This window comes from Engraulis encrasicolus, chromosome 7 (genome assembly GCF_034702125.1).
Source record: "Engraulis encrasicolus isolate BLACKSEA-1 chromosome 7, IST_EnEncr_1.0, whole genome shotgun sequence".
NCBI lineage: Eukaryota > Metazoa > Chordata > Actinopteri > Clupeiformes > Engraulidae > Engraulis > Engraulis encrasicolus.
The window spans coordinates 9,861,114-9,874,541 of NC_085863.1; the positions used below are offsets into that span (position 1 = coordinate 9,861,114).

A 13,428-nucleotide genomic window follows, 5' to 3' on the forward strand; every position below is an offset into this window, starting at 1 on the left:
TCATAATGCTCCTAGCATTGAATAGAACAGTCCTTAGGTCTGCCTAGGTCTGCCTAAAGGGGGATTTGCCCCCCTCCCCTTTGCAATAATAGAACCTGGAAACAATGGGCCAACGGAACCTCTCTCTCTCTACTCTCTCTGACTGAACAGCCTGTGAACCTCTGGCATGAGGACCTTGTACTGTAGGTGAATTAGTCACTATTAGTGGTATTGTGGAGGGAAAGAGGACACACCAGGGTCCCTTGCATAAAGCAGAAACAAAGTTGGTATGAGTCACAGCAGTTATGGTGAATGGGCACTTTTTACCTCTATTACACAGTAAGAACTAGAAATGCACTCAAAGAGTGCCGACCTCTACCAAGGAAACTGCTTGATAGAACATCTGACTATGTTACACCCTATTTTTTCAGTCTTTCTGCCTTCTTTTTGTGGATTTAGAAACTGGAATGTCAAAATTCACCCTCTATACCGCAATGGTGAAGAATCTTTAAAAAATTACTGGGACCGGATCGTGATCCGGATCACCACCTACATTTAATCACTTGTTCCTTTTGTCATTTCCAACAACTCCACAGTTTCCTCCAAAATCCGTTCATAACTTTTAGAGTTATCCTGCTGACAGACAAACAAACAAACAGACAGACAGACAAACCAACGCGACTGAAAACATAATCTCCTTGCCAGACGTTATAATGATAATAATGCAAGAAATGTCTGTCTGTCTGTCTGTTTGCCTCTCTGTTCCACACTTTAGGTCCCTCAAAGAACATCTAGGGTTCCTCAACAAACTTTTTGCTTCGCCCTAGATCCAACTGAAGGTTCGTAGAGTGTCTTTTTTTACAGTGTAGGAGGAGGGCAAAATGCTGCTAACCGGCACACTGCTCCAGGCTGCTGAGCTGACACTGGCAGACAGAGGGCGCTGTGGCGCCAGCACGGACACACTGCATGTCGTCAGGGCACGTCTGTCCCTCACACTGCTCCAGAGGAAGTTGACACACGCCGCCTGTGAACACACACACGCACACACACACACACATGCACACACACACACATGCACACACACACACACACATGCACACACACACACATGCACACACACACACACGCACACACACACACACACACACACACACACACGCACACACACACACACACACACACACACACACACACACACACGCACGCAAGCTTCAAAAACATGTATCACTGGGGGATAGTGCTAATACTGACTGGGTAAAACAAAAAGCAAAAATAGGTTGCTGTCCTGATGATTCATGCTGGCTAGAAAATTCCATCACTACACTACAGATGTAAAAGTCAATCTGTTTCGAACTTACTGCTCCCCTCTTTACACAGCTCCACTCTGGGTTAGATGCAAGAAGGAGAGCCTAGTCATGCTTAAAGTAGTTTATAATGACTGTCTCAGGATTCTCCTGAAGAAACCAAGGAGTACCAGGTACCAGTACCAGGGGTACCAGCTGTTCTGCTCTGCAGCCTGGGTTTAACTACTTCCATGGCTTTGGTGAGAAATCTCACTTTTAAGTTTATGAACAGGCTGGACCGATCCATGAATGAACTTATTGTTCAGATAGTAGATCCAAGTCGTAGCTCAGATAGGTACATGTCTAAAATATGGGAACATTGGTATGTGTGCCTCCACTAGCTTTCTTCTTTTGTTGTTGTTGTATAAAATGTATATATGAATGTGTGATATATTGTTTTTTTATTGATCTAATGTATTGTGTCCTGTGGGCCTCGAGCCTGTAATAAAGTTTATATATATATATATCTCTCTACCTACCTGGGCAAATGCATCTCTCCAAGCGGCTGAAGCGTGGTGTGACCAGGCTGACACTCGAGGTGCTGTAGGTGACCATAGAGCCGGGGTCCATGCTCAGGCTCTGCTCACATACCTTACCAACACACGCACGCACGCACGCACGCACGCACGCACGCACGCACGCACGCACGTACACACACACACACACACACACACACACACACACACAGACACACACACACACACACACACACACACACACACACACACACACACACACACACACACACACACACACACACACACACACACACACACACACACAGAAATGGACAATAAAACAAACATCACAACACAAACATGCATTTCTCTTTGTTTTATTTGTTTTCTGCTTTGTATATGAATCTGCAATATCTATGTAAGGTAGGTAAAACAAGTTAAGAACGAAGGATCTGTGCAGTGACTGCATTCTTTATTGTTTGCATGCAGTTATTGCATGGTTACTGCGCAATTACTACAAAATCCAACTGTAACACAATAAAGAGAGTGTGTCTGCAAATTTGACGTTTGATTTCTCTAAAACGGGAAACAATATGTCAAAACACAAGACAAAGGAGGTATAAAAGCCTTTTTTCCAGTCTAAACTCAATTTTGACGAAATATGTAGAGGCAGAGTTGTTTGAAACGGAATTCCTTGTAGTAAAATAAAACAAACGACTACTAACAAATAATATAAGAGCATGTGTTGTGCATCAATTAAATAAGCTAAGCTCACCTGGCCTCCTGTGCACTCCAGCGTGCCCGAGCAGCTCTGGTCCAGCACGTCCACAAGCTTGGCCAGGCCCCCCAGGGCCTCGGCCGCCTCCCCCAGCCGCATGGCCACCTCGCTGGGACTGAAGAAGCCGCCGTCCGGCCCGTCCAGGGCCAGCAGGACCTCCAGCAAGGCGCCGCCCCCACCCACAGGCTGCAAGCTCAGGATGTGAATAGGGTCCGGGTCCGGGTCCGACTGGGTCTGAGTCTGGGGCTGGGGGTCCGTGGTGGTGGCGGATGAGGACACAGAAGAAGAGGAAGAGGAAGAGGAAGAGGAGCCTGCTTGCCCCACTAGGCCCTGGAGGATGGCCCTCATCTTCTGAAGGTGGAGCTCCACAAAGTCCTCAGCGCTGACGTCCTGGAAGAAGAGGACGGATGACATTTTGTTGGGGGATTCCTGCAATTTTCTTTTAATCGTTTTATATATTAACTTGATTGTTTTATATATTACTGATTGATTACATCACATTTGACTTTATCCTTGTTTGATTTATTTACATGTAGTATGTGTATGTGGCTAGTAATGATCTGAACAAATTACTATCTCAGCTACATCCAAAAAGAAGACTGCCCTGAACTAGACTCCCGAGAGTTTGCTTTTCCTTCCACAGAGCCATGGAAGTAAGAGTTAGGCTAATCCCATTGACCTCCGTGTTCCATTTTTAACACAAAAATGGCGGCTCATGGAGTCTTGACACACAGATCGCCTTTGAGATATTTCCAAAATAGTTCCAGGAAGTGCACGTCGAACACAGAAAGTGCATTTAAATTAATTTTTACTTCATCTTTGTCGTTGTCTGGAATTATTTCAATCTATGTGAAGGTCATCAACCAATGTGCTGTACCCTGGTTGTTTCAACTCTGAATTCCATGGCTATGCTCCGTCCATTCCTTCTATTAGCTCTACCTGGAAGTAGGGATGCACCGATACACATTTTTTTCACTTCCGATCCGATCCCGATATCTAAATTTGGATATCTGCCGATACCGATACTACTCCGATCCAATACCAAAATCACATATATGCATGGGTTTCAACTTGAGGTAGGCCCAAGCAGACTATTTGGTCAGAAAAGGGAGTCAGAAGAACAGGAAACCAATTAATAAGCAAAAAGTAACAAGTAAAAAAGTAACAATCCCATCCTGAAAACTAGTATGCAAGTGTTATGATTTCAAATTAACATTGCACCTGACTCAATGTCTGTATCAAGAAAATTCAGATATTTTGGGAAAATTCCGATCCGATCCGATCTTTGAAATATGTTGGTATCTGAACCCGATACCGATACACCGATACCGATATCCCACCCCTACCTGGAAGCGCAGCGTGACGGCCGAGCGCAGCATCTCCTCTGTCGCCTGCTCCACCAGCACGTTCACGTCTGTCACCACAGAGTAGCGGCCGTCACTAACTGTGGCGTTCAGGAAGTAGCGACCAGGCTCCAGGCCGGCCAGAGCCACTATCTTACCGTCCTGTTGGTGGAAGTGGTGTGATATGAGTGAGTAGTAGAGTAGAGTCATGAGAGAAGAGTATCATTTATTAATTAAATCCGAAGGAAATTAAGGTGCCCAATAGCATAAATACAGAATACACAAGACATTACACAGATCATTGCCCCTACAATATAATAATATTTCAAATTAACCATACAGCACACACTTACTTACGTTTAGCCAAAGGCAGATCACACACATAAACACACTCATTACAGATCCAAATAGTGCTGGAAGCAAATTTGCATCTGTAATGTGTGTGTGTGTGTGTGTGTGTGTGTGTGTGTGTGTGTGTGTGTGTGTGTGTGTGTGTGTGTGTGTGTGTGTGTGTGTGTGTGTGTGTGTGTGTGTGTGTGTGTGTGTGTGTGTGTGTGTGTGATCTGCCTGTGACTAAATGTAAGTAAGCATGTGCAATATAGTTAATATATAATCGCACACACAGGCTTTAGCTTTGACAACGCAGCACATTTAGTGTTGCATTGGCTTTCAGATGAGTAGAACTACCGGTACACAGTCCTCTTGCGCATGTAGGTCTTGATGTCGTGAAATGAATTAGGCTATGTAACACTCAAGATTTATCTTTTTTAGGACTATTATTACTCAGTTATTTAGGACTTTTACTCTGTGTGCATGTGTGCGTATGTGTGTGTGTGTGTGTGTGTGTGTGCGCGCGTGCATACGTGCGTATGATATTGCTTGCACGTCGGCCACCACTCCCTACCTGCCGGTTGATCTTGAAGAGGCTCTTGGGCCGCGGCCGCTGCGTGAAGGACAGGACGTCGTCCGCGTCCCGGTCGGAGGCCACGATGCGTCCGATGACTCCGCCGGGGAACGTGTCGGTGGGGATGACCACGCGTATGTCCAGAGGGCTGGTGGTGACCGGTCGGAACACGCTGTCACCGGTCACGCGCACGGACACGAAGCAGGAGGAAGACAGAGGAGGCTTGCCCGAGTCGCTCGCCTTTTACGAACATACGCAGAACAATACACAATAGGGATGCAAATTATCGATTAATTCATTAATCATTAGTTGATAGCCTTGTCGAACGTCTTACGATCAATTGATAAGCGGCGTTTTCCCCTCGAAATCTCAATGTTTCTCGAAAAAAGCTACTAAATCTAAAAATTTTAAATAAAAATTGAGATAATTCTTTAATCCAAAGGTGATTTAAATATTCCCACTATTCACACCCCTCTTCACACACACTCTTCACATGCCCATTTCACCTGGGTCTCTTGTCAGTTGAATTGTCGATTAATTGAGATGAATATTTTTTAATCGATTAACACATTGATCGATTAAAGTCGATTAATCGTTTGCATCCCTAATACACAATTAACCTTCACAAACCGAACACATGGCAGTCAGTCAGGCCAAGTAACTCTCCCAAGTCACCTGCAAAATACTACTTGACACCTGAATTTCCCCCGGGGATCAGTAAAGTTACTCTCCTCTACTCTACTACTCTATAAACATCAATTATATGTCATTAATCTTCCTGAAATATGCCATACCATTCTCATGGTGGTTACAAGACCACATATAAAGAGCATTGAAGATAATCCGAAGGGGACCAAATCCATCCATAAATAACAATGCTCTATCTGTGTGTATGTGGTGGTTATTTTTCGGTTTGAATCGAGTCAATGAGAAGGCTTGGCGTAGTGAAGAAATGGCTGTGTTAGTCTATTATGTGCAGTTACAGTTTGAACCGCTTTGAATGGAAACCTTCGGTTGCACAGGTTCGCTAATGATAAGTCACAAGACTGCGCTTTCCATGTTATGGTCTGGCTTGTCAAGCTACAGGTAGGTTTCTTACACATCCATTGTTAAACACAACCAGTGTAACCACAATATTTATTGTCTTGATAATAACGTAAACACATGAGGTGGAGGACAAAAGCACTCACTCCACTAACTCCAAAACATTATTTCATAGATCATTTTATCTGATGATATAAAAATTATCACTATCATGCAATTGGTACATACATGTGATTAGTAAAATGTATACATACACCATGCATTTAAGCATGCATGCTGTACACACCATCCTTGAAAGTCTTAGATTACTGTACGTCCTTACCTGAATTTCAAGGGTGTACTCCCTGTTGTCTTCTGGGCCAATCACGCGACTGGAACGGAGCTCTCCTGATTGGTCCACAATGAACGCTCTGTCATCATTTCCTGATACGATGCGGAACTGGAAGGGGGCGCCGTTTCGAGGGGAATCGTTGTCACTCACCACCAGCTTGAGGAGACTGCTGCCTGCTGGCTGGTCCACCTGTCGGGCAGCCCACATGATCCCCAAGGTCACGTGAAGGTCTGCTTTACACCTTTACACTAAGGGCGTGATCACACAGCCCACATGATCCCCAAGGTCACGTGAAGGTCTGCTTTACACCAACACAGCAGCACTGTGTTGCAGCTTAGCTAAGATAAGATAATCCTTTATTGTCTCTTCAAGAGAGAAATTTTGCTTGGACATGAGAGTGAGATATACAGTACACCAATTTTTTTTTTTTTTTAAACAGCACAGTAGACAGACAGGTGATGCACATGCATACTACTAAACATGGAAACATGTAACATATACTGACAGCTGACTAACTGACAGTTAGTAAAGAACAAATAAATACTACACATAACAGTAAAGACAAAAGAGGGCCCCACCTCCTACCACACGCACGCACGCACACACACGCACACGCACACACACACACACACATGCACACACACACACACACACACACACACACACACACACACACATTGTACTCTACTGCAGTGTTTCCCAACCAGGGGTACGTGTACCACTAGGGGTACGTGTACCACTAGGGGTACGTGTACCACTAGGGGTACACGAGCATACTGCAGGGGTTATTTGGAAAGATGTAATTTTAACAAATGTATGGAGCTTAGTTTCATTGAGATGGAGAAAGCGACATAGAACTTGACTGGGGGTACTCCTGGCACACAGAAAATGCTTAGGGGGTACACAAGACAAAAAAGGTTGGGAAACACTGCTCTACTGTACTCTACGAAGGCACAGTGCAATAACTACACCAATGTTGAAACTGAGAAAAATGTCTTGGTATTAGGTTGGATATTGTAATTACTACAAAGTTGAAATAGCAGTATCTCTAAAGCAGGTGGACCATTTGGACCATAAGTCTTTGTCACTCGAAGACCATTTTCAGCCTAAACTCAATTTTTACAAAATATGTCAATACTGCACTTTGCCTTTGTATGGCAGTATTTTGTGAGCCAAGCAATGGCATCTCAATCAATACTGTACACTGTCGTAACCATGATACTTTAAGACTCAAGTCTGACAATTGAAAGAAAAGACCAATCCACAACATCAGTCAGGTAAATGTCATAACAGTGCTCTCAGACACTGTAAACAAAGGGTGGTACATAAAAAGCATAATACAAATGACTTAACAGTACAACCACGCCCTACATACAAAGATGTGTTGAGCGGGTCACCCAATGACTCGCGGGCACCCTTAGGTGATCCGTGTACGGGTGGGTTGGGTAGAAGATTTTTCGAAGTATTGCGACTGTGGGTGGGCGAGTTTTGAAGACGAAGAATGGAGAATATTCTAATTTTTAGGGCACAGAACCGGATGGTGAGGATAATCATTTATCCTTTGCCTTTTTCACCTTTCCCTGTTAATAACTAGCTTAGTGTAGCCTATACTTACCCTCACATGGGATTATGTCCAGAAAAACGCACAGAACAGACCAGAGTGGAGAACCTTTGTTGCTGCCCTACTTGCCAGGAGGCAAAATAGGCAGTAAGTGAGGCTTTACAAAATTCCAAAGAACCTACACCTTTGCGATTGCTGAGTTTTCTTCTGCATACGAGAGGTTTTTTTTGTTTGTTCCATGCAGCGACAACAATTTGTGGTTGGAGATGGTATGTGAAAACAGATCCATCCACACACTTGATTTTTTTTTTCATGACGCAAGCGAGTGTTCTGTAAATAAACCAAGAAAAAGAACTTGAGTACAGATGGGGTTTTTTTTTCAGACTAAAAAGGGGAAGGTTAGGGACGCAGGGAGCGAGCGCCTTAACCCTCATAGCGACCACGCACCTGAATGACAGCTGTGGCATTAGCAGGGGTGAAGACGGGCGGGCTGTCGTTCACGTCAGAGATGTCCACGTTGACAGTGACGGAGGAGGACATGGCCGGAGAGCCGCTGTCAAACGCCTGGACGGCCAGAGAGTAGCTGGGGATCTGCGAGTGGGGGACACAGCGTTAAGGATAGACCAATATATATATATCGGTATCGGTATCGGGCCGATATTTGCATTTTTTAAGTGTATCGGTATCGGCCGATACGCGTGTGGTTTTGGCCGATACGCAATATTTATTATTTTATGTCATTTGGGTTTTTTTTAAAGCACCAAGACACTTTATTTTTTTATTAATTGATTGTTAGACATTACTTGATTGTTAGAGTGGGTGTTTAAATGTTACAAGTTCTACCTCAATTTGATAATGTTAAAGGAATGTTTATCTTTAACTTGAGACCTGGAATATTTGTCATTTTTTTTAACCTTTTTTTTTATCGGCCCCAAATATCGGGTATTGGAAATCGGGTATCGGCCAAGGGTGATGAAAAAAAAATCGGTATCGCATCGGCCATTAAAAAACCTGTATCGGTCGACCCCTACACAGCGTACACAATGCAGGGACACCAGTCCAGACAGTCAAGGACATCGGACAGACATGCAACAGACACCCAAGGATGGATTACTGCAGGGGCCTACCAGGCACAGGCACAGGCTCGGGGGCCCAAGAGTCAAGGGGGCCCTGAAGCCAAAAACCTCTATAGTACTCAAAGTAACGTCCCTGTGCACAACCACTGTCCAGGTGCTGGTGATGTGCAGTAAGAGTAATCCAAGTAAATGAAGGATGAATCACCGCACACTGGTATCTTTGGTGGTAGTTTATTTGGTGAACAACCCGTTTCGCTGTTGCTACATCAACCTGATAAAGCAACAGCGAAATGGGTTGTTCACCAAATAAACTACCACCAAAGCCTCTATATTTCCATTCTCATATTGCATTTAAATCGCACTTTTAACAACTATATTCTCAAAATGATCTCAGAGGACTACACCGCCATACCCCAACAATATAGACACATAGTCACATCTGGCCTAAAACCCTGAATCATTTCGTACATTAGCATGGGGGGGGCTTTCTTGTTGTCTGGCTCAGGGCCCATGGAATAATAATACATCCCTACAAACATCAGAAACATTTCAAAAGGAAAAAATGGGAACCGTCAACACAGGTGACGTTAAAGCAAACAGGCAGAATGGTGTCAAACTCTTGCTGACACAGCAGACACAGTGCAGTTACACAAAAAGGTCCCGAAACACAGTTTTGACACCATTTTGAGAACTGTGTTCAAACAGTTCAAACTGATATTGCAGATAAGCCTAATGTCCACATCAATTACACTGTTCAAGAATCTGCTGTGAAAGACTTTTAAGTTCATTTCAGGCCACATCGTTTTTACTCAGAAGAGAATTTTATTATAGAAGTTTAATTTAAAAAAAAATCTTCAAAGCCTACACTCTTATTGCTGATATGTGATTACTAGTAACATAATTTTACTGGTGCGGCATTTAACGAATGGAGAGTAGTTTTTTTCCCCCTAAATTTCTAAACTAGACACTCTAATGCACTTTGTGTGATAACGCTGGTTTGGTAACTATGATGAACGTAACGAACTCGGTGATGATTAAAAAAACCAAAGTCACAATTTAGATATTTCATCTGGGAATTTTATCACAACCCAATATTTGATTGCTATAACAGCGAAATATCAAACCATTGCACTTCCTGATCACATCATGTCAAGTTTCCTGCTGTAATCAAAACATCAAAAGCTCTCTCACCACTGCTTTGCTAGTCATGAGACATACGGAAGAACTTGGGAACTTTTGCTGACATCAATTTTCAAAAGTTGAAGTGAAAATTGAAAAGATTGAAAAAGAGAAAAAAAGTGAGTGAGTGAGTGAGTCATCTTTTACAACTCAGAAAGACAAATGCCCACGTCAAGAGAGACGAGCAGCTACCCCATCAGAAGATTTTTTTTTAATCAAATAGTTTAATTGGAAGCAATTAGATGTCTTCTTAGGGTGTGAAAAGATCTCTATTTCTACAAAAAGCTGCTATTTTGAGCGAACCTTTTCACATACAGAAAGCTGAGCATTTCACCTTTAACACGAGCTATGGTATGTGTCCGTAGATATAATACTCTTTTTAGGATTCTTGCACACATCCTTTTGCCCGGTGCGTACAGTGTAGGAGTGGATCCACTGGGTCACCAACGTATAGAGACAAAGAAGCTCCCGCCCACTTATCTTATTCATGTTCGCCATATTGGATTTCCATAAATAAACATTTTTAGCTTTAAAACTTACTGTACTTTGGCCAAACTAGCTCATGGAAAAGTTGGCAACTCAGAACATAGCCATACCGCCAGCCAAACTGCTATCAGAAAGGAAAGCTGCTGTAGTCATGTCTGTATTTTCATCCTCAATTTTGACTAGAGTGGTTCTGACAGAACTGCATTTTCGGCACTTATCTACTTACCCCCTGCAGGCCATGCATCCCTACCCTAATTGCCTTCTACCCTCTCTGTTACTCCTCCCCATGCGTGTGCGGTACAGGTCAGACTGCCCAACTGCGGTTTCACTGAATGTTTTACTTTGACCCACTCTCTCTCTGCATGCGACACGTTTGTTGTGAGGCATATCACAGTAGTTGTGATAGTTTTTAGTATTTCCGTAGTTGACTGCCACACCATTACAAGATTAGACTACTAGACTGACCGCTTCTCTGTCCAGCTCCTTGTTGACTTTGAGCAGTCCAGTTATGGGGTCGATCCAGAACTGGTTCCTCCTGTCTCCCCTCATGATGGAGTATGTGATGCGTCCATTTACTTTGCTGTCCATGTCCTCTGCCATCAACTGCGGACACACACACACACACACACACACACACACACACACACACACACACACACACACACACACACACACACACACACACACACACACACACACACACACACACACACACACACACACACACACACACACACACACACACAGAAAAGGATTTCAGTAATCAGGAATCAGGCAAAGGATTTCACATTGCCTAGGGCTAGGCCATTGCAGATCAGAGTTGTTTTGTCACAAATGCGATGTAATAAAAAATAACCATCACCATAAATTAGCGTAGTTTCCCTTCCTCTGTGCTGAAGTACTTTGAGCAGCATCTTGAACAAACTGGGCAATTTAAATACAGTACATGATAGTAATAATAATAATTATTATGATGGTGATGATAATGATGATTAGTATATTATAGTATTGGTACTATTAGTATTATTAGTAGTATTATTATTAGTATTATTATAGACTTCTCTCTGATCAATGTCTGATGAAGGGCATGCTGGTGTCACAGACTTGATTTTGATCATTTGACTTTGTAGGCCAGCACCCGTTTTGGGAGACAGATGTTTGTTATTTTTTTCCTCTGTTAAACTGAAATGAAAAGTTACCCTGATGACGGTCTCCCCAATGTTGGCGTCCTCGCTGACCAGGACGTTGTAAACATCCTCACTGAAGGAGGGCGCGTTGTCATTGACGTCCAACACCGCCACGGTTACCATGGCAGTGGCACTGAGGGGAGGGGTCCCGCCATCCCAGGCCTGCACCTTGAGGAAGTAGTCCTTACACACCTCGTAGTCCAGGTCACGAGCCACCGTGATGGTGCCTGAGGAGAGAGTTTAATTGAAAATATATTGGCATACATTTTGTAAACTGACATTGAGAATGTTTTAATAAGGGTCATGATCGTATGCTGCATATTTTGCGAAGGTTTTATCAGCCACACCCAACCCACTTTCTCTGTGTGATCAAGAAACACCTCAGGAGGTCTGGGAAATGGTGCTGGGGCCAACGATTCACTTGGGAACAATGGCACCCCCACACCTTGGAGATAGACGGGAGATGGTCAGTTTCAACTACAAAAGGCAGATACACTAGGGCAGGGGTCAGGAACCTTTTTGGTGGAGAGAGCCATAAACGCCAAATTTTTAAAAAGGAATTTTCACGAGAGCCATAACATTTAAAAAAAACACTACATACAATCAAAAGCATGTATTTCAATAAAGCCCAACAATTTTAGCGTGTACTGTCAAGTTATTGCTTTTATTGATAACATGTAAGTATAGGGTTGCCAACTGTGAACTTCAATATGGTGAAGGTCTGGGAGAATTTTTTATTTTTTAGATGTAATTTCCTGCATTTTAACACTTTTTAACATCCCTTGTCCCGTTTCAACTCAATATGGAACCCATACTTTTATTTATAAATACAGGACGATTCACATGTGGCTCTAGAGCCATAGGTTCCTGACCCCTGCACTAGGGAAACACAGGATTTTCTTGGCTGTTACTGTTAGGGTGAGGTCACAGGAGAACAGAATTAAAAAATGCTTTAATTATTTGTAACTTCATGCCAGATGCTTTGGATAAATAAACCCGCTAAAATCAAGAATTGAACACCATGCTCTCTGACTCTTTTAAAAAGAATACACTGGATTCCAGCCAACACATAGTAAGTTTGGAAAATTAATTTTAAACAGGTTTACAAATTTTGGTATAAAATGGCTATAATCCAACAGGTTGTACATGGAAATGGTGAGATGAAGAGACTGTGCTGATGCTAATGAAACTGTATGAACTGTAAATGAACTGTAATGAAAGGCGTAGTAACACATTCTGAGCACTTCGACTTCGGCACATTGATATCTTCACTCCTAGTTCCCCCCCTTGCCCCTCCCCCTCTCCCTTCGTGCAAGAGTGAAGGTATCAATGCGCCAAAATCGAAGTGCTAGTCATGTAAGGGTGTCTACATAGGTATCACGTGGAAAAATGTTGTCACTTCTAACTTCAAGCGCCCAATGCTTTAACGTGCATCCATGTGCTGCCTTCTGTTCAAGCTTGACACGAAAAGGATAGACTGATGGAGGATATATTTAGGTCCAGGGTTTTAGGCCCTGGAGCAATGTGGGGTTAGGTGCCTTGCTCAAGGGTCTTCATGGATGAAGGTAAGGGTAGGATATAGTGGTGTGGATTGGCACTGCCCTCACGATCCGATTCGATCATGATTCGGGAGGTAGCGATTCGATTCAATTTACAATTACAATTGTAAATTGTAATTACAAAATACAATTTATTGGCTGTTTTCTGTATCAGTCTGTATCAGTCTTGCAATGTTTTGAAGTGCTTTTATTTAATTTAA

General features: G+C 43.1%; 1 protein-coding gene across 1 annotated transcript in view; it reads right to left on the minus strand.

Moving 5' to 3' along the window:
- LOC134453335 (protocadherin Fat 3) overlaps positions 1–13,428 on the minus strand; it is a 101,350-nt gene that overhangs the window by 44,507 nt on the left and 43,415 nt on the right. Inside the window, exons 21-30 of the mRNA XM_063204214.1 lie at positions 11,682–11,896; positions 10,948–11,085; positions 8,189–8,332; positions 6,172–6,369; positions 4,806–5,045; positions 3,905–4,063; positions 2,883–2,948; positions 2,556–2,792; positions 1,802–1,913; positions 872–1,003 (exon numbers count right to left, since the gene is read on the minus strand). Coding sequence (XP_063060284.1) covers positions 872–1,003; positions 1,802–1,913; positions 2,556–2,792; positions 2,883–2,948; positions 3,905–4,063; positions 4,806–5,045; positions 6,172–6,369; positions 8,189–8,332; positions 10,948–11,085; positions 11,682–11,896 — 1,641 coding nt within the window. The remainder of the gene's footprint in view (positions 1–871; positions 1,004–1,801; positions 1,914–2,555; positions 2,793–2,882; positions 2,949–3,904; positions 4,064–4,805; positions 5,046–6,171; positions 6,370–8,188; positions 8,333–10,947; positions 11,086–11,681; positions 11,897–13,428) is intronic.